Genomic DNA, 19,128 nt, shown 5'->3' with positions numbered 1-19,128 from the left:
AGTTAGCAACCATTGGGTCTCGCCGCCGTCGAACTGGAGTCGGGGCCCAAGCTGCCCAAAATGCTTCTCTATGCGAGGTGGAGGGGCCAGGTCAGCCGCAGGGCACCGGCTGCCAGGCGGGTGGCAGGGGAATTCCTCTCCTGAATTTTGAAGTTTTCCTTCTCTGCTGCCCAAGCTGTTGCATCACCATCTGGACGGTGCCTGGAGGGGCCAGCAAAGCTGGGGCATCTTTAAAAGTCCTGGACCCTGTTCTGGAGGAGACGGGAGAGGAGACGGCATGGGGGTTGGTGTGTTTTCCTTGGAACTACTGTTGCCATCCCTGGGGAAGTGCTGCAAGAGTAAGTGACAGTGACAGTGACAGTGACGGTGAGAGCAACAGGGGCCCAAGACTGGCTCCCTCCTGTAGGTCCTAAGACCCAGACAGAAGGGACTTGGTGCAAGTAGCAGGGAGGTGAGTAGCAGAGCTACACCTTGCACCTGCGCCTCCCAGCCTCCGCTCCAGCTGCTTTCCAACACGCCACACCACCTCCTCCTCTCTGGATTTAACGAAGAGCAACTAAAAGACATTCAAATACCAGCCTCCCCGAGGGGTAAAAAGAAAAGTCCAGCAGGCTCTCATTCCCAGCGGGATGGATGGAGAAGCCCCACCAAAGTCCAGAGAGCCCAAGGTGAGATGAAGCTTTTCTTCCTGAAGGTGGGTTTGCAGCAGCAGCCAGGCATGCCCTGGGCCCTTCCCAGAGCTCGGGAGCTCATTCCCAGCGAGCCAGGAAAGGATAACGGAGTTCAGGCCCCTCTCACCTGCGCAGGAATGCACAGGTCCTTAGGAGCTCTACGAAACCGAGAGCGAACAGACATTAGAGAGAAGAAACATGGCGCTCACTCAGGCCAAGGGCTTCCTTTGCAGTGGAGAGGAAGGGAGGGTGGCCAGGACCACAGAGCCCGACTTGGGGCTCTCCACTCTACACCACACCGTCTCCTTTTGGTCTGCTGCTCAAAGAATGGGGAAGAGCGGTCAGGGAGGTGGGAGGGGAGTGGAGCTCCGAGGGGCACAAGGGACACGGGTGGGAAGCCATGCAACAGCCTGGACTGAACACACACCTCCCTGCATGACCGGAGGGCCAACAGGGTCCCCCCAGGGTGGCCTCAGCCCTTAAGATGCAGTGCACGGCAATGGAGGTCTGTGGTCCCAGCTACTGAACTGGGACTCCCTGGCCCCCCAGATAAAGGATTTCTGAAGGTCACTGTCAGCGCGGGCATTTGGAGGCATGCCGTTGAATGTTATCCGTCCAACTCCAATCAAGGCTGATAATTTCTCTGGAGACATTTTATCTCACACTCCGAGCTTCCTCATTGCCTCTTGGAGGCCGTTTTTGCTCCCGAAGCCAAGAGATTGCTGCACCATTGGGCTTCAGGGAAGCGGGATGGTGTGGCCTGGAGACTTTGACCCCGACGTGTGCTGCGTCAACAGTTGGCGCTGGGGGAAAATTAGCCCGGGGGAACCTAGCTGCCGGCCCCAGCATTAGCTTGAACTCGGGGAACATCGATCGAATTGTGGATTAGGTGAGGCACACCCTGGGAGGGCTTCCAGGCGGCAGCAGGAAGCCAGGAGCTCTGGCGTCAGGGGAAGGACTGAGGCAGCCATGGCGGTGTCGAGATAGAGGGCGGTCAGGGCCGCTGGGAGCTGGTGGGCTTTTCCCAAGCTGACCCCTCCTGGGGCGCTAGCTGGACTGGGCAGCCAGGGGCCTTAGTGGAGGTGGCTGGGCAGTGCCAGGCGGAGCTGGCAACTCGTGGCTGCAAGGCCAACCCATGCACCCCTCACTGTTCTCTCCCCTCTGCTCTCTCTTCCTTCTCCCTTCTTTCCCCATTCCTCTCTCCCCTTCTGGCTTCCCTCCTGCACAGCCTACAGCCCAGACTGGTGAGTGGCTTAATCTAGTTCAAGGACAAGGGGTTTCCTTGCCCAGGGGCCAAACCATCGCCTGTGAGCGGCCTGTTGGTAATATCAGTGACTTCAGAAAGTTGCTGGAAAATTGAATTAAAAGATAAATTTATTTTGGTGCAAAAAAAATTCAAAGTCCACACATATAAGGAGCCTTCAAAAAGCTGTGGAAAGTGCATGTTATGAAAAACTACTCGTGCATCGCCAGCTGTTTTTTGCACCCAAGTAAGCATATCTTCTGGTTACATTTTTTCCCCCATGAACTTTCGGAAGTATCCTCCTAATTAGGGTAGCAAAAGGAACTGGAACTGGTTAGCTACAGGTTACTCCAGGCAGTAAACAGAATCAAAAGCAGATTTTTAATCAAACAAAAAGTGTCCGTGACTATGCTACGGGGAACACAAGAGAAGGGTAATGTACAATCGCAGTTCCTTAATCAGCCAGTGGAAGAGGCCATTGTGGAGTGACCAGCAGTGAGCTCACTGAAAACGCAGGGGGTTCTTGCGTGCATTGCACACTCATAGTGTGCGAGATCCTGCGGGGGGAGAGGGAGGCACAAATTCTGCCCCCGAACAGGTCCCTGGGCCGCAGGGACAGACCAGGGCCAGTGTGGACTGGAGCACACAGAGCTTTCTAGAAGCTGTGAGAAGCAGCAGAAGTGGCCCGCAGGGCAGGAAGATGGCTGCCCAGCCTGAGAGTTAATCTTGCACTCCTTGTAACTGATGGGGGACACAGGAGCTGTGAGAGAGAAAGCTCCCCGCCAAGGAACCGATTCCCCTCTGCAAAGAGGAAGGGGTGGGGAGGGAAGGGGCAGGAGACGCCTCTTCACTACCCAGCTCTGCCAGCTGGCACAAACAAACCCAGCTCTCTCCCTCCCCTGGAGAGGAAACAAGGTAACTTCTCCAAGGTCCCACAGCGCCCACTGAGGTTTGAACTTCAAAGGTGTGGTCGCTCCACTCCGCAAATTGAGAGCCAGTGGGTGCCTGCCCTGCAAGCCCACGGAGGGGCTTTCACCTGCTGTACACACAGAAACCTCAAGCGCAAGGGAAATTTGAAGCCTGGTGGCCGTGAGCCAGGCCCAGTGTGCACGCTCAGGGGTGTGAGGACGGGGTGCTGCTTTCTCAGGCAGGGAGCTCTGGTCTCGCTCTCAGACCCTCCCAGCCCGGCCCCTGAACCGAGTGCACTGGGCTCTCAGAGTGAGCAGGTGCGGGCCCCAGGTCCCACCGCCGCCCGCCCCAGCTTCGCACTCGCCTGCTCTCAGGCCTCTGCTCATCTCTAGTGTTCTTTGCAGGTTGCCAACCGGAGAGCAGGATGGAAAAAGCCCCTCCTCCTCATTCTGTACCTGCTACAAGGTGAGTCCCAAACAAAGCCCAGATTCAGAGCTTGCAAAATCAGACACGAGACTTCCAGGCTCCAGAGACTCTTGGCAGCCACTGCCGTGGCGTTCTGCACAGTGTGAGCACTGCCGTGGCGTCCTCTCCTGGGCTCCCAGGCCTTACACAGTGGTCACATCTGGGCCCTGGAGGAATGAAGGCAGTAAGAGCTCACACAGAAGGAAGCATGTCTGATCTGACGATTTCTAGAATATTCAGTTTCGCGGTTCTCCGTGCCTCTGCTCTCCTCCATTTAAGTTGAGGACATGCATTTTCTAGATAAGGTTTCCAGAGTGTGCAGAGAGCAGCGGGATCAGAGCTCCATTCCCACTGAGACGTCTGCAAACACTTGGCACTAGGGACATGAAGAGCTCCAAGTGTACATGGAAACTTGTGCATAAGCAAAAGTTGCAGTCGCTCACTTATGACAGGTGCGCCACAGGTCAGGCCATGGCAACAGACACAGGGAAGACAGGGGCTCTGCCCTAAATGTCCTGGCTGGCTGGTGGGGTGCGGATCAGACTCAGGGGACAATGGCCCCACTGGGGATTAGTGTAAGCGTATGCCTAGAATGTGCAGTACCTAGGGCCTAGAACCTAGGCCCAAGTAGACGCTTAACAATGACGGAAGGCTTGGGTGAAAATACAGTGACAATGCCCCAAAAGGATCATCAACGACAGTATCTGGCATATAAACAAGTCAGAGTGTAATGAACCAAAGGGAGCCAATGTCTGAGCGCCCCATCCCCCACCCCCATGGGCTATAATCTCCCCACTTCCTTGCTTTGGGCACACCCACTGCCTCTCTAAAACGTCTTCAGTAGAGAAGGCTTCCCCTGCCTCAGGCAGGCTCCTGCTGCTTCTGCCAGCATGTAGACAATCGTCCTCCTTGAATTGCTTTACAGCACAGGTGTTCTGAATTTAACCATTTCCAGTGTCCAGTTAAATGTTTTGCTCTACACTTCCGTCTTCATTCCAAGATACACCCTTCCCCCGATACAGTCTGGGGATGCGATTGCCACCTTCACCACTCCTTTTAAAATTTCTTTGAAAGGCAGAATGACAGAAAGGGAGAGACAGAGAGAAGTCTTCCATCTGCTGGTTCACTCCCCGCTCTCCCAATGCCTGTGACAGCCAGGGCTATGCCAGGGCAAAGCCAGGAGCCAGGAACTCCATCTGGGTCTCCCACACGGGTGGCAGGAACCCAAGTACTTGGGCCATCATCTGCTGTCCCCCAGCTGCACCAGCAGGAACCACAGAGTAGCCAGGACTCGGATGCTGCATTCTGATACGGGGTGCAATCCAGGTGTCCCAAGCTGGGGTTGAACACGCTGTGCCACTGGCCTGCCCCTGCCTTTGTTCCTCCCTTCTCCCTTTCCCCCCGCATCTGGGCAGGTGCTGCTTGGAGTGGCGGGAAGCTGAGGCGGGAGAGCAAGCAGCTCGTGCTTGGCGAGGGCACCCGGCGCTCGGGCCCGCCAGGGGTGTGGGGCCGGCTGGGCACCGCTCCCTCCTGTGGGTGCTTTCGTGGACCCTGGGCGGCCTCCTCATGCCGGCCTCCTCCCCTCGCCCAGGTTCTTCTTTGGCCCCTGCACCCAGAGGATCCCATCTCAGAAGCCCGCTGCAGGTCAGCTCGTTCAGGACGCACCTCTGCGCCATGGAGACGCTCACACCTTCCTCAACCCTCTGCTGGCAGGAGGCACACTCTTTCACAGGTGCGACCCCTCCCCTCTGTGTCCTGCCACAGGCCTTTCTTACAGCAGATTGGGCTCGGGTCCTTATCATCTCACCCTCGGGCATCACTCGTTCTTTCCCAGTGGAAGCCACAGCCACAGACAACTGCTGGGAATGCTAGGCAGGTGAGAGCCAGGGGCACCCGCCTCCATCGAAGGGCATGAATTGGCATCCAGTCCCCAGGAGGGCACCACACGGATCCTAAAATGTTTGGCCTATAGCTCGCATAGGTGGCTAACATGAAACTCCAACAACCTTGATTATTATATATAACTAAGAGCTACAGTTCAGTAACCTACCAATAAATTCTTACAGTATTGGTTCTTAACTCTGGCATTAATGTAAATTATGTGCAAGAGTTGATTAAAACTCTTAATCAGCCTTCTACTAGCAAGCCAGCTGGCCCTGACCTGCCTGTTAGTGGAAGAGTGCTCTTACTAACTACCAGGTAGAGCCTAAGATTTCCCGAAACCTAGGCCGTGAACACTTTCCAGGGCATCACCACTGTTGTCCTGGAATAGTTCTTGAATACCCTTGTCTCTTAAGGAGAGCTTACTGTTCAACTCCATTGAGAGTGGCACAGCTTGGGCTGTGCTGTTTATCCAACCTATTGTGTGATCCTTGATACATCCATGGTGCTTCTGACCCCCACTCTTTCCATAAGTTGACCTAAGACACAGATAGCAGCAAGGCAGGCACCACGAGCAGGTGCCAAATGCAACCCCACAGGACTCTGCTCAGGAGGTACTTGCCTTAATGCGCTGCTGTGCCCGTCCGGAAATCCCTTAATAACTTTGAAACAAGGGATCTTGCTTTTTCATTTTGCACAGAGACCCACAAGGTATTTGTTCCTGGAAATAGGGGATTACACTTTCTTGTGTTCAGAAGCCCAAAGACACAGAACAAATGGACGGGTGCCAGGAACTCATGTCCTAAAGCAAGAAGTTGAGCCACCTGCAGGGCTACAAAAGGGGTTGGAAGGCTGGTTCCAACAGCAGTGAACCTGCAGCCATCCAGGGCAAAGGAGGAAGGGTGAAGACTCATCAGGGGGCAGAGAGCTCACTCCCAGCTGTTTTGAAGAGCGACGTCAGTGTGTTGTGCTTGGAGGAATCACTCCCTCTGCACTTTAAGCCAAGGTAGAGAAGGCACTTCTAGGAAGTCCCTCAAACAGCCTGCCATACGTCCTAGGTTTCTTCTGCGAGGGGACAGAGGTGTGCTTCCTGTGCCCCAGTGAGGGGCCTCTACCAAGAGGGCCACCTGGAGAGGAGTGTGACCCTGAAAGGAGGAGCTGATGGCCAGAAGTCCCCGGCCTGGGGGTGTGGCCGGAGAAGGCCAGCACAAGGAGAGAGAGTTCTGACAAAGGGGCCGCTGATGCCAGACGCCACCAAAACGACATCTGGGAGGCAAAACCAAGGCGGCTCCGGAAGCTGCCACATGCAGAAGGCACTGGGACACATGGTGACTGCTCACCTCTCCTCCTCCCCCTCCATGCCCAGCCCCAGAGGGGCCCCGAGCAGCAGCTTTGAGTAGAGGAAGGGGCAGAGCCAAGGAGAGACTCGAGCGTGTCCCCTCCGCCATGGCCTCCTAGCCCCACCGAGGGTGAGGGGTGGAGAAGGAAAGGCACCAGTTGGATAAGACGGTAGACTTCTTCTTCTTCTTTTTTTTTTTTTCTGACAGGCAGAGTGGACAGTGAGAGAGAGAGACAGAGAAAGGTCTTCCTTTGTCATTGGTTCACCCTCCAATGGCCGCCGCTGCCGGCGCGCTGCGGCCGGCGCACTGTGCTGATCCAATGGCAGGAGCCAGGTGCTTCTCCTGGTCTCCCATGGGGTGCAGGGCCCAAGCACTTGGGCCATTCTCCACTGCACTCCCTGGCCACAGCAGAGAGCTGGCCTGGAAGAGGGGCAACCAGGACAGAATCCGGCGCAAGGGTAGACTTCTAATCTTTCACTGGACTGGGCCAGACGTGTCATCTTGGATTGGACTTGACTTATTTTCTAAGAGCCCATGAAACCAACTCTGTGTACATAAGATTGTGCCTGAGATTGCTTCACGGAGCAGAGAAATCTACAGAGAAAGAATGAATAGGCAATAAGAAAATAACAAACTTAGTTTCTGTTTGCAGAAGTCACTAAGGACACTAAGTACACTGGCCACGGACTGGGGTTCAACCACGTTGTCTTAACGCCAAAGCTGGCATTTTTACAATTCTGCTCATTCGTGCTTTTATAGTGGCACTTGGCTTTCTTTTTTTAAAAAATAATTATTTTTATTTATTTGAAAGACAGAGTTACAAAGAGAGAGGTAGAGCCAGAGAGAGAGGTCTTCCACCTGCTGGTTCACTCCCCAGTTGGCCACAATGGCTGGAGCTGCACCAATCCAAAGCCAGGAGCCAGGAGCTTCTTCCGGGTCTTCCATGTGGGTGCAGGGGCCCAAGCACTTGGGCCATCTTCTACTGCTTTCCCAGGCCACAGCAGAGAGCCGGATTGGAAGTGGAGCAGCTGGGGCTCGAACCAGGACCCATATGGGATGCTGGCCCTGCAGGCTGGGGCTTTAACCCACTGCGCCACAGCATCAGCCCCAGGGTCTTCCAGTTTCTGTAGAACAGTGGGCAGTGTGAGAAATGTTCCCAGAGCTCATCCACCCTGTTCCCACTGAGCGCGGCAGGATGCTTGGGCTTTAGGGCCCGATCTCCTTTTCAGAGGAAAAAGCGAGCCATATGCTCTTACCGTGTGGCATCTCTCTCTGAGCTTCCCTGCAATCAGAGAGCTCCCGTCAGGGGTTGCTCACCCCTCTCACACGTGCTTAGCTGGCATCTTTTTAAGCAGCTGCACTGGGGCACAGCAGAAGGAACCCAGGCCCCTGCTGGGCTGTCCGAGGACAATGGGCACGGCAAGGGCTAGCCAAATAGCACGACTGTTACTGCATTCTCGTCTCCCACTTGCGGGGGGCTCTCTGATTCAGCCTCTTTCCTACCATGGGCTGACCCCCAGTGGCTGAGCTCTGCCACTTTTTTTTTTTTTTTGACAGGCAGAGTGGACAGTGAGAGAGAGACACAGAGAGAGAAAGGTCTTCCTTTGTCATTGGTTCACCCTCCAATGGCCGCCACGGCTGGCACGCTGCGGCCGGCACACTGAGCTGATCCGATGGCAGGAGCCAGGTGCTTCTCCTGGTCTCCCATGGGGTGCAGGGCCCAAGCACCTGGGCCATCCTCCACTGCACTCCCTGGCCACAGCAGAGAGCTGGCCTGGAAGAGGGGCAACCGGGACAGAATCCGGCGCCCCGACCGGGACTAGAACCCGGTGTGCCGGCGCCGCAAGGCGGAGGATTAGCCAAGTGAGCCATGGCGCCAGCCTCTCTGCCACTTTCTATACTGATTCTGCTCCGCTTTTACAGTGGCAATTGGGACCTGACCCCTAATTCTGGCCCAGTGTTGGCCCCAAGGCCCCAGCTGTGACTAGACTCACTGCTCCCTCTCTAGTGACTTTTTTCTCTGCCTGCAGCTGCACATTCACTAAAGGGCCCAAAGCTGGTATCTGGGAAGCCTGGGGGAGCGGTCACCATCCAGTGCCACTATCCCCCTGTGTCGGTCAACAAGCACCAGAGGAAGTACTGGTGCCGCCTGGGACCCCCGAGGTGGATCTGCTATACCATCGTGTCCAGCTACCACTACACGCACCGTCTCTACGGCGGCCGTGTGGCTCTAGCCGACTTCCCACAGAGGGGCGTGTTTGTGGTGACGCTGTCCCGGTTGTCCCTGGATGACGTGGGATCCTACCGCTGCGGCATCGGAGACCGGAACAACATGCTGTTCTCCAGTATGAACCTGACCCTCTCCGCAGGTAGGAGCTGGTGGCCAATGGCCACGCTGGGTGATGTGAGGGCTAGGAGGGGGAAGGCACAAGAGACAGCACAGAGGCCCCCGGGGGCTTCAAACACTGGGGGGGGGGGGAGTGAGGATGGAAAGCGGGCAGCAAGGCGAAGCCTCCAAGGAGCAGGCTATGGTTTCGAAGGGAAGCTCGTATTGGCCAGCTCTCTGCTCTGTGATGAGACGCCTGAGACAGGCTACTTACGAAGACAGGAGGTTGATTCAGCTCAGAGTTTTAGAGGTTCAAGGGCATGGTGCCTGTGCAGACCCAGTTCTGGGGAGGGTCCCCTGGTGGCGTCCCACTGTGGTGGGTGACAGTGGCAGGAATGACTGATCTCATCTCCGTGCAGGAAGCCGGAGAGAGCTGGGTCCAGGGGGTCAGACTCAGGCCTCTACAGCAATGCCCTTGAGAAAGCTAACTTACTCTCCAAAGGGTGACACCTTCAGCTACCTAAGGACCTTGGGCAAGGCTCCACCTCCCAAAGGTGCACACCGTCTCCTGGCACTGTCACCTGGGAACTAAGCCTCCGACACAGAAACTGGGGGACACTCACACCAGAGCCACAAGCAGAGCTTGGGAGACACGTCCCAGCTGAATGCCTGTTGGCTGTCCCATCCGGCTCTCCCCCGGTGACTGCGTCCTGACGGCTCTGTGGTCAGACACACAGAGAAGGAGCAGCACAACCCAGCAGCTATGGAAAGCAGGACAGACCCTCGCCGAGCCCCTCAGCAGACACCCGAGGGTCCCCAGGCCATGCCACAGGCAGTGGGCTCCAGAGAACTGAAGAGAGACAGGTGTGCAGGACGCAAGGCTGGGCACCCCGGCCATGAGAGGCTGCTCTGCAGAAGGGATGCACGCTAGCAAGCAGCCCAAGAACAGATCGGCTTCATCGGATGCTGCTATCCAGCCGTCTGCTGTGATTGGCTGTTCCACTGGAGAGAGTGCTTCTTGTTCTTGACTGAAGAGCAATACTTGGGCTGTGGACTTGGGGGAGGGGCAGCGTGGGCATGTGCACTGGGCTTGGCAAAAGGAGACAGAATGTAAAATACTTTTTTTTTAAATTATTTATTTGAGAGCTAGAGCTACAGACAGAGAGAGGGAGAGACAGAGAGAAAGGTCTTCTATCCACTGGTTCACTCTCCAGATGGCCGCAATGACCAGAGCTGGGCCAGGAGCCAGGAGCTTCTTCTGGGTCTCCCATGTGGGTGCAGGGGCCCAAGGATTTGGGCCATCCTCTACGGCTTTCCCAGGCCACAGCAGAGAGCTGGATCAGAAGAGCAGCAGCCGGGACACAAACTGGTACCCATATGGGATGCTGGCACCACAGGCAGAAGCTTAGCCTACTACGCCACAGCGCCAGCCCTTGTAAAATGTCAATATTTGCAACTGACTGCAATCCATCTGGGTTACCTACACTTTTATTTTATGCAACATATTAGCCAAAGATTGCGTGTCTTAGTGAGGCTGCATTCCATCTAGCAAACATTTTAAATCCAGCAGGTAGCCTGGACGGCTTCCAGTGCGGTCTCCTTCTGCTGTTCCCACAGGTGGTCCCAGCACTGTCCCGACAGCCACTGCGGCAGCTGGTGAGCTCAGCACAGCATCCAGAGGAACAGCATCTATGGCAGCCCACAGATGGACCCCAGGAACCACCCCGGCTGTCGAAGTACAGGGGACAGAATGGGAAACAGTTGCCCCAACTCCAGGAAGCAGCAAAACCACACCTCCAGCTAAGGGAAGACAAACCCCAGGAACAGCCAGGACAGAAGCTCCAGGGACAGGCAGCCAGGGAGCAGGTCCCACGGAGGCAACAGCTGCCTCTCCAGAGAGCCCAGCTTCAACAATCAGAAGCATGCCCAATGCAACAGACGGTGCTTGGGGGTGGGGCCCCAGAAGCTCAGTAACAACGAGGGCTGAGATCAGCAAGGATGGGGGGGTGATGACAACTACTGAGGCCGCTAAGCCAACGGCAGAAACAGAGAGGGTCCGGGTAGATCTGAATACAACCGGGGAAGTCACAGGAGCCACGAGGCCATCGGCTGTGGTCTCAGGAAGCTTGGCCTGGGAAACCCTCCAAGAAGCAACATCACCGGTTTCTAAGCAACAAGCCCTGGATGCCACTGAAGGAACAAGCCCAGCCACGGGGATGTGGACCTTGGGAGCCACCAGCGTGGAGGCAGCAACTGTGGGAGGAGGCACTGATGGAGACCTGGACATTGCTTCTGGGGACAGTGGTCCCCAGGCAATGCCAAGCCAGGCCCCGGCAGCAGGCCCCGGGAGGCTCCCTGGCAAGGGGTCTTCCGTGAAGAGGTGAGCCCTTCGCCCCTCCTCTGGGTTGGGGCCCCGGCCGGCCGTCCTGTCCTCTGGCCCCGCCCCCTCTGCTCACTTCTCTCCCGTTGCACCTGCAAGGCAGGGAAGTCGTGGTGACATGGACACTAGACCCGTGCCCTCCCTCCTTCCCTCGAGGGTCCTGGCTCTGGGAGCATGAGCTGAGTGTTCTGTGGGTTTCCAGTACAATCTAGAATGGCAGAATATCTAGACTGGACCCTTGAGGGCTTTTTAATTGTTAAGAGGAGGAACAGGGGTTCCAGAGAAAGGAGGTGACTCATTGAAGCTGCAAGGAAAGACCGGGGCAGAGCCAACTCTGAGGTCAGAATCTGACATTCACTGCGTCCTCTCTCAATAGCACGCAGTGGGGCCCACTCCCAGGCGGGTGGAGCAGGAAACAGCGTGGGCCTTGGGGACCTGGTTCTAGCCCTGGCTCCGCTACTGACCAGCACAGGACCCCGGGGCAGCTAGCCCACCTTGGCCTCAGCTTCCACACCTGGGGAAGGGGGGATGTGAGCTGAGCGGTCTGGAATCTTCCGTCTAGCTCCAGATTCCCTGTCCTGTGTTCTCCCATCCCCCCGGCTCCTCCCATTCCAGCGCTCTCCCAGAAGAGGCCAGCAGCTCTCGGATCCTGACCCTGGTCTCCACCACGCTGGCCGTGCTCCTCCTTGTGGCTCTGGCTCTGCTGCAGAGGAAGCTCCGGAGGAGGAGGAGGAGGAAGAGGTGGAGGAGGAGAACCTGTGAGTGGAGCCGAAGTAGCTCCGAGGCCGGGCTGAGGGGTGCTCTCTGCTGCCCGGCACCCTCACGCCTGGGTGGGGGTGGAGCCGGTGCCAGGACTTTCCCATGTAGAAGAGCTAAATTCTACTCTGAGCCATTTAACTGCTTTTGGCCTGGTTTCTTTAAAAAATGTATGTATTTGAAAGGCAGAGAGAGAGAGAGAGAGAGAGAGATCTTCCATCCATTAGCTTACTTCCCAAATCCCTCCAATGGCCAGGACTGGGCCAAACTGAAGCCAGGAGGCTGAAACTCCATCTGGGTCTCCCACATGCGTGGCAGGACCCCAAGCACTTGGGCCATCTTCTGCTGCTTGCCCAGGTGCATTAGAAGGGAGCTGGAGTGGAAGTGGAAATGGAGCAGCTGGGACTTGAACACCCATATGGGATGCAGGCATCACAGGTGGTGGCTTAACCTACTACACCACAGTGTAGGCCTCTTGGCCTGGTTTCTCAGTCAGTAAAATGGGAAAACATCTGGCACTGTACTTAGGTCTCACCAGCATCCCAGAGCTCAAGGGGACACTCTTTGGAGGGTGCAAAAAGCCACGTTGATAGGCCCAGGGACCACATTCACAACCGCAGAGGAGAGAGCAGGGGGCAGCGCCCAGCCACGGGGCCACCCTCTGCATGGTCCCACTGCACCACCCTCACAGTACCGGGACCAGGTTCAAATACTCCGAAAGTGAGTGCACCATGGTGTGTAGACCTGGTAAAGAGAGAGTGGGGCTTCCCAGGAGCAAGTGGAGAAGAGGCTGGCTGCATCGCCGTTGCTCTGAGGGCTCAGTTGCTGTCTTCTGTGCCGGGGGGAGGTTCTCGGGAACTTGCAGTGAATGGGGCGGCTTCCCAGTGAATCAGCTTCAGCCCCGTCCACACCCACCACCCTCACAGCCTGTTCTGTGTCTCTGCAGCCCAGAAGGCAGAAAGGGCACCAGGGATCACCCTGGTTCAGATGACGCATGTCCTGGAGCTGCACCAGGACCCGCCCTGCCTGGAAGGGAAGATGCTCCATGGTGACTCCCGTGCTGCCCAGCCCAGACCGATTGTCCCCGAACGGGACCCAGAACCCTGAGAGTGGAAGGTAAACGGCTCAGTCACCATGGACAGCACCTCCATGACCCCAGCCTCTTCTCATCACGCCCCTCCCCCCCGCCACTTGCCCCCTGCACCTGCATGACAGAAGCTAATGGAGCTGGGGCTCGACCTGGAGACAAAGCCTGACCATCTGGAGCCTGAGAAGGTCAAGGATGCTCCTCGGCCAGGCTTCCAGAGAGGATTTACTAAACACCCTCAAAAAAGGCCTCCAAGGAGAAGTGTGGCATTTCCATCTCTGGCTGCTTGCAAGAGGCTGCCCGTCCCTGGGAAACACCGCACACGCTCCCCCATGGCTCCCGCAGCTCCTGCTGGGTGCCCCCTTCTCTGACGGCTGTTGGCGCTCAGCCTGCTCTCACGTTCAGTTACAGTCACGGATCCCAGGCCCGCCCGCCCGCCCAAGAAGACTGAGCTCCTGTAGCGCAGTCACCGCGTTTTGTCCGTCTCAGCATGTCCCCAAAGTTCTTCCAACTCACAGGACCCCCAATAAATCCCTGTGACTGACTGATGGGCTGGCTGGGAGGTCCTGGGCTCTGTGGCCTCTGGGGACCCTGAACCCCCTCTGGGCTTCTACCCCTTCTCTTGGGAATCCCCTAGTTGACCCCACAGGCAAATGGTTCCTATGGAGCCCACAGGAAGAACACCCCCTCTCTCCCCAGCGGGGCTCACACTCATTATGCTACAGACCTCTTGACCCGACCGAGATTTTCTGGGATTTTCCTAAATTCACGCAGGAGGCGGGCATTTTGCACTAGAGTCTCACCGTCTCCATAAAGCCCCTCTTGTTCAGCTGCTGGTAAATCCTTAGCACCAGGGACAGGGGTTGCAGCTGGACAATGACTGTTGGGGGTGTGGTGGAGGACAAAGAGGGATTCTATGTGGCTTCCGCCTGATGGCCGCATTACCACACACTCAATGGGGAACTTTCACTCCACTCTTGACCCCACCGTCTTCTCAGGAATTGCTCTGTGCTGTTGCCAGATTGGGCAGCCAGCTCTCCGGCCTCTGCCTCTGGACAGAGCAGCCTGCAAGCAGTGGAGGCAGGAGGGGAAGAAAGGCTCCTATTGAGCTGCAAATGGACCAGTGGATATTTCCAGAAGGCTCAGCCCTGCCTCCTCCTCCACCAGCAGCATCAGAAATCCTTCGGTAATACCTCCCCATGTTTGGTCCTGAACCCAGACACTCTGCCAAGAAAATCAAAGAGGTGCTGCTCTCTGGTGTAGTGAGAGGGACTCCCCATTCTGGGTAGAGAAGTAGAAAAGTTGTATGCACCTAAGCAAGTAGGACCACAGAATTTCTGAGCTCATGGATCCAATGAGATTAGCCCACCTAGTAGAGGCCCAGTTGTTTTGTTGTTTTTCCCTTTTTTGGGGGGTTCGGTGGGGAGATGTGCTTTCCAAAAGTCACTCAGTTGACCCAGAGTGAGGAGTATGAAAGAGAACTCATGACCCTGGCCCCAGGCCTCGTCCACCTTGCCACCCTCGCTGAGCAGTGAAGAAGTGCAAAGCGAACCATCAAAAATGAGCGACAACAGCCTTCCCTCCAGCTATTCTCACGTGGCTCATCTAGGTGATCTGCCCAGAAAAAGTTTCCCGGAGAGATAAGAAAGACAGCACTATCCCATGCAGCCAATGAGGAAGCAGGCCCCGAGAAGAAAGACAGCACTATCCCGTGCAGCCAATGAGGAAGCAGGCACCGAGAGGGACGTAATTCGGCCAAGGTCACAGGGCTCGTTAGCGGGAGGAGGGGCCGAGCACCCAGGCTGTTGGTTCTGCCCCGGCGGTGTTTACCAGGGGCGTCCCCAGAACACTAGGTTCTCCTGCTGTTAACAGACGTGTTGAGGAAAAGAAGGTTAGTAGATCAAAGGAGTCCTGGCAGCGCAGGGCTAGACAATGGATTCTCCAGGGCAGGATTTTGGAGTTGTCAATATAGGAAGGTCCACGTGGGTGACCCCCAGCGAGGGCCGTGGGCAAGGGTCTTTCCCCGAGAGTCTCAGATGGCATGATGTCACGGGGCTGAGGTTGCACAGTTCACTCCTGGCCAGAGGCAGCCCAATGCCTTAAACCAGGGCTTGGCCTGTTTTTTTCTCTAAAGGGGTGGAGAGTAGATCTTTTAGACTTCGCAGGCCACGCCATCTGTGGCAGCTACTCCGTCCTGCTGTCCGAGCCCGGAAGCAGCCAGAGGCCGCACATGCCCCAGGGGCTGGGGCTAGAGTGGGCAGAACTTGACCTCCAGGCACAGGAGGCGGGCTGCAGCGCTGGCTCCTGAGCCACAGCTTGCCAGTCTCTGCAGTAAGCCCCAGAGCCACGGGAGGCTCCCCTGCCCCACTCAGATGTGCAGGACCAGACCCTCCTCCTGCTCAGAGCACCACCCCCTCCCCGCCCCAGGCCTGTCTTTCCTCTGAACTACTCCAGCACCCGGAACATCCTGTCTGACTGCCCCGGCTGGGGGAGGAAGGGGACAGAGGAGGAGAGCAGCCCGGGTTAGGGTGTGGGTCGAGTGGCGCAGGAGTGTTTCCAGAGAAAGGGTGTTGTAGAGAAAGGCGGACCCGCTGGCAGGAGGGGCCAGGGCAAGTTCAAAGAAAGGGCCAGCACTGGGCCAAGACCAGAGTCTCAGGGCCAAGAGCTGAGAGGGAGGCGGAGATAAGGCCTGGGTGAGAGCCATGCAGGGAAGGAAGTGGGGAAGCCCCGGACTTACAGCTCTCCTTTATGGGCTAACCGATGCGTGATGGAGCAGGAGCATGGCCTTAAAGGGCCAGCAGGCAGCTCCGGCCCTTGCATTGTCGGTGACTTTTTGGACATCTCGTTTCCCAGCTAGCAAGTGGCCCACAGCACTAAGATGAGGGACAGGGACACACTTATCACTGGGCTGGAATCAGGGCAGCCCACATGGGATTTCTAACCCAGGGTGGGGGGAATTCGGGTTCAGGGCACAGTTCTCTGCCCCTTCTTCTGCTAGTGCCACTGTTGCTTGTTAACATGTGACAGTAACCACCGTCCCAAGTGATTTCGCATTCTGTATGCCACTGGATGCAGCATCTGTGTAGGTAGATACGATCATTCCCATTTTACAGATGAGGAAAGTCAAGGTCAGGATAATGAAGGCGTTTACTGGGGAAAGGGCCAGCTGGGACTTGAACACAAAGTGGTCCCTCTCTCATGTGCTGCCTCCCTCCTGGTTTGGATTTATGGCACAGCTATCTGGTTGGATGGCTTCCTGGTTACAGTTCTAAAGGCTCAGTTCTTTCTCCGGGGCTCATGTACGGAAGTTTTCATAAGCATTTCCACGAATTTGTCATCTTTAGTTACTGACTAGTTTATTCCTGTCCAGGCCTAATGAAGTGTAAAACCAGACAAAGAGCCAGAGCTGAAAGCTACAAAGCCGGCCACCAGCCCTGAGGTCCTTTGCTAGCATTTCTGCAAACAGAGCTCCTGCTTACAGACCTGCGGGCACACCCGCCCGCGTCCGCCAGGTTGTGCAAAGCAAGTGCCGGATCTGGATCTTCTCACTGCCCGTCACTCACGTTCTAGGGGTTTCTTCTTCTCTTCTGGTAGCTGGCGTGGTCTGAGAAAGCTACAATGGGTCTATGAACAGACACAAGGGGGAAGGCACCTCCAGGGAGAGATCTACAACGCACTTTCGTGGCATAGATGGAGATGATTTGAAGGTCCTCCCCCAGGACAGGTAACCTAGAGCGCCAAGCTCAGAGGCTGTGTGGCGCCTGGAGATCTGACACAACAGGAAGTGGACTCTGGCTGGCCTTGCACGCAGGGTCCAATGTCGGCCAGTTGTCCATTTTTTCATTATGTAACACAGCATGGCTCACAGGTGCAGTCCCCCCAGGCAGGAAGATGAGCTGCCCCTCGAGGGCCTGCTCCCCAGGGGGTCAGCTGAGGCCCAGGTTGGCAGCAGAGAGGACCCCGTGCCACAGCTCTGGGGGTGTGGGGAGCTCACAGGCCGTTGTTTGCCTCCAGATCTCTTTTCCTTAAAGACGCCCTGTTCAGGGCTTAGCATCGGGACCCATAAGTTCTGTCTCTTCCCATTTCTGACCTTGTTCCTGCTCCTCACTTTCTGGGCGCCTCTCTAAATCTACCGGTTCTGCTCTGAGCATGGAGGGAGGCTAAACAAAGGCTGTTTCGTGCCCTGAGTTGCACAGTCCCGGCTTCCCCGTCCTGGGTGTATTAGAGAGGCAGGACAGCCGTGTGCAAAGACGATTTCCAAACTGCCCCGCAATTCGTCCAGAGAGTGCTCTTCAGGACACAGGGTCGAAGGCAGTGGGCTCTCTGGGGCCTGACTTGGGAAGGGCAGACTGGTTAGAACGGCAGCCGGCTGGGACCTCCTGCTCTGCCAGCCCTCCCCAGCCCACCCCAGCCTGCCCTGACCTCTGCAGTCCAGACAGCGGAGAGCTAATCACAAGAACAGCCCCAAAAAGACACCGACTGAGGCCGAAATGGGTGCAGGTGCAGGGGCCTGGTTCTCCCAAGCCCGCCTGCCAGGCAAACTCTGGGCTGCGGGCCAGGTCCAGACCAGGAACAAGGAAAGGGCCAGTGGTCAGGAGGACCCCCCAATGGCTTATGAGAGAGGCTGGGCCCGTCACCTGACACCCACTTGTTTACTTTGGATGTTAGCTCCGAAAAGTCTTCCTCCTTCTGCTCCTCCTTGGCCGGGGCGTGGAGGTTAGAAAGGGAAGGAGAGTGGCTGGCTGGCCTCAGAAGAAGCTTGCCTGTTTGTCCGTGCCTCTCAAGCCAAGAATAAAAGGAATCGAGAGAGCCGTTGGGCCACGGCCAACATTCCACGTCCACGCTCCCTCAAGTTCAACTGCACCACTTCCTGTTCCCCACGACAGCCTCCTTGAAGGCAGACACAGCCAGTGTCCAGGCTCCTACCTTCACTCCTCTGTCAGCCAAACAATAAAGAAAACCAACAGCACCCCCTCCCCTCCCGGAAGTCCCGGGAGAAACGTGGTTGCTCTCGGATTGGCAGTCAGCTGGGCCAGGGAATACAGGGAGGTGTTGGACCCCATGGCAGTGACACAGGGAGGCAGGTGGTCTGGCAGAAGGAGGGGACTCAGGTGTGCAGGTGGGCAAGAGAACAGCTTTGAGACACACACGTATCCATGTGAGCAGGAAGGCACCCTCTCCCAGCCCACCCAGAGACTAGAGCCACTGGCCAGGCCGCAACCTTCTTGCCCCCTTCATACCCCTAATCCACCACCCAGCTTTGACGTCTTTCCCGTTGAGGTTCTTCTTGGCAGTGCCATGACGTTGTGAGACCCTGAGCTCCTTAGGCAGGATCCTGGGGGCGCCCCGGAGAGTCGCCCGATAGTCAGGCAAAGGTGAAGTCCACAATGAATTCTCCTCCCCCCTGCACCTGCTCCCTCCTCGGGAGACTCACTTGGGAGAAGGCTTAGGCCTCGGAATATAAACCTGGACTCATAAACTCCCCAAACACTCACCCAAGCCCAGCCAGCTGGCCTATTCCAGTTCCCATGCTCCTAGTGGGAGTCCAAGCGGCAGCCACCCTGGGGCCCATGCTGGCTACCAGCAGTGGTCTCATCAGCAGCCCGGCAACAGGGCTGTAGACCCCACCTGTGCTCTTCTCCTCCAGCCCAAAAGACAGGACTGGGACAGCACTGCCAGGGACAGCCAGCTAGGGTCAGGAAATGCCTGGTGTCACCAACCAGGCGGCTACTTGTGGCGTGGATAATCCCAAACAGCACTGCCCTGGTATCTGCGTCACCCACAGGAGTGCCACAAGTATAGCTGGGAAGATCGGAGTGGCAGGGCGTCAGTGCGCCCTCTAAAAAGAAACAGAACGACCAGACTCCATCGCAGAATCCTGTGGCTCAGACTGGAACCCTAACCCTCTCCCCATAGGGTCAGCTGGGGGATGATTTTTTTTCCATTGCCTCCAGGCAGGGTGTTAAGCAGCTAACATGGCTGAACTGCTCCCTTCTGCCAAGGGCTGGGCCTTGTGCCCAAGATGGCTCCCTCCACTCTCACCAAAGCCAAAGTTTCCTGTCCTGGTCAC

The 19,128-nt window shown here is 56.6% G+C and overlaps 1 protein-coding gene across 1 annotated transcript; it reads left to right on the top strand.

Moving 5' to 3' along the window:
* The first annotated feature begins 218 nt into the window (after positions 1-218).
* Positions 219-14,296, top strand: FCAMR (Fc alpha and mu receptor). The gene is made up of 7 exons (XM_008268491.5): positions 219-668; positions 3,228-3,288; positions 4,880-5,020; positions 8,540-8,878; positions 10,453-11,215; positions 11,831-11,973; positions 12,918-14,296. Exons 1-7 carry the CDS (start codon positions 630-632, stop codon positions 13,076-13,078), a joined length of 1,647 nt encoding a protein of 548 aa, XP_008266713.4. The 5' UTR covers positions 219-629; the 3' UTR covers positions 13,079-14,296.
* The last annotated feature ends 4,832 nt before the right edge of the window (positions 14,297-19,128 follow it).

The sequence above is a fragment of the Oryctolagus cuniculus genome, chromosome 13 (genome assembly GCF_051225735.1).
Source record: "Oryctolagus cuniculus isolate XC-2025 breed Fujian yellow rabbit chromosome 13, ASM5122573v1, whole genome shotgun sequence".
Lineage (NCBI taxonomy): Eukaryota > Metazoa > Chordata > Mammalia > Lagomorpha > Leporidae > Oryctolagus > Oryctolagus cuniculus.
The sequence above is the reverse complement of the archived record's forward strand: the minus strand, read 5'-3'. Positions and strand labels throughout refer to the sequence as shown.

Coding starts and splice junctions, on each gene's coding strand:
- FCAMR (XM_008268491.5), top strand. CDS start 630: ATGGATGGAGAAGCCCCACCAAAGTCCAGAGAGCCCAAG. Junction 5,021..8,539: donor GGAGGCACACTCTTTCACAG/GTGCGACCCCTC, acceptor CTCTGCCTGCAG/CTGCACATTCACTAAAGGGC. Junction 11,216..11,830: donor AAGGGGTCTTCCGTGAAGAG/GTGAGCCCTTCG, acceptor CTCCCATTCCAG/CGCTCTCCCAGAAGAGGCCA.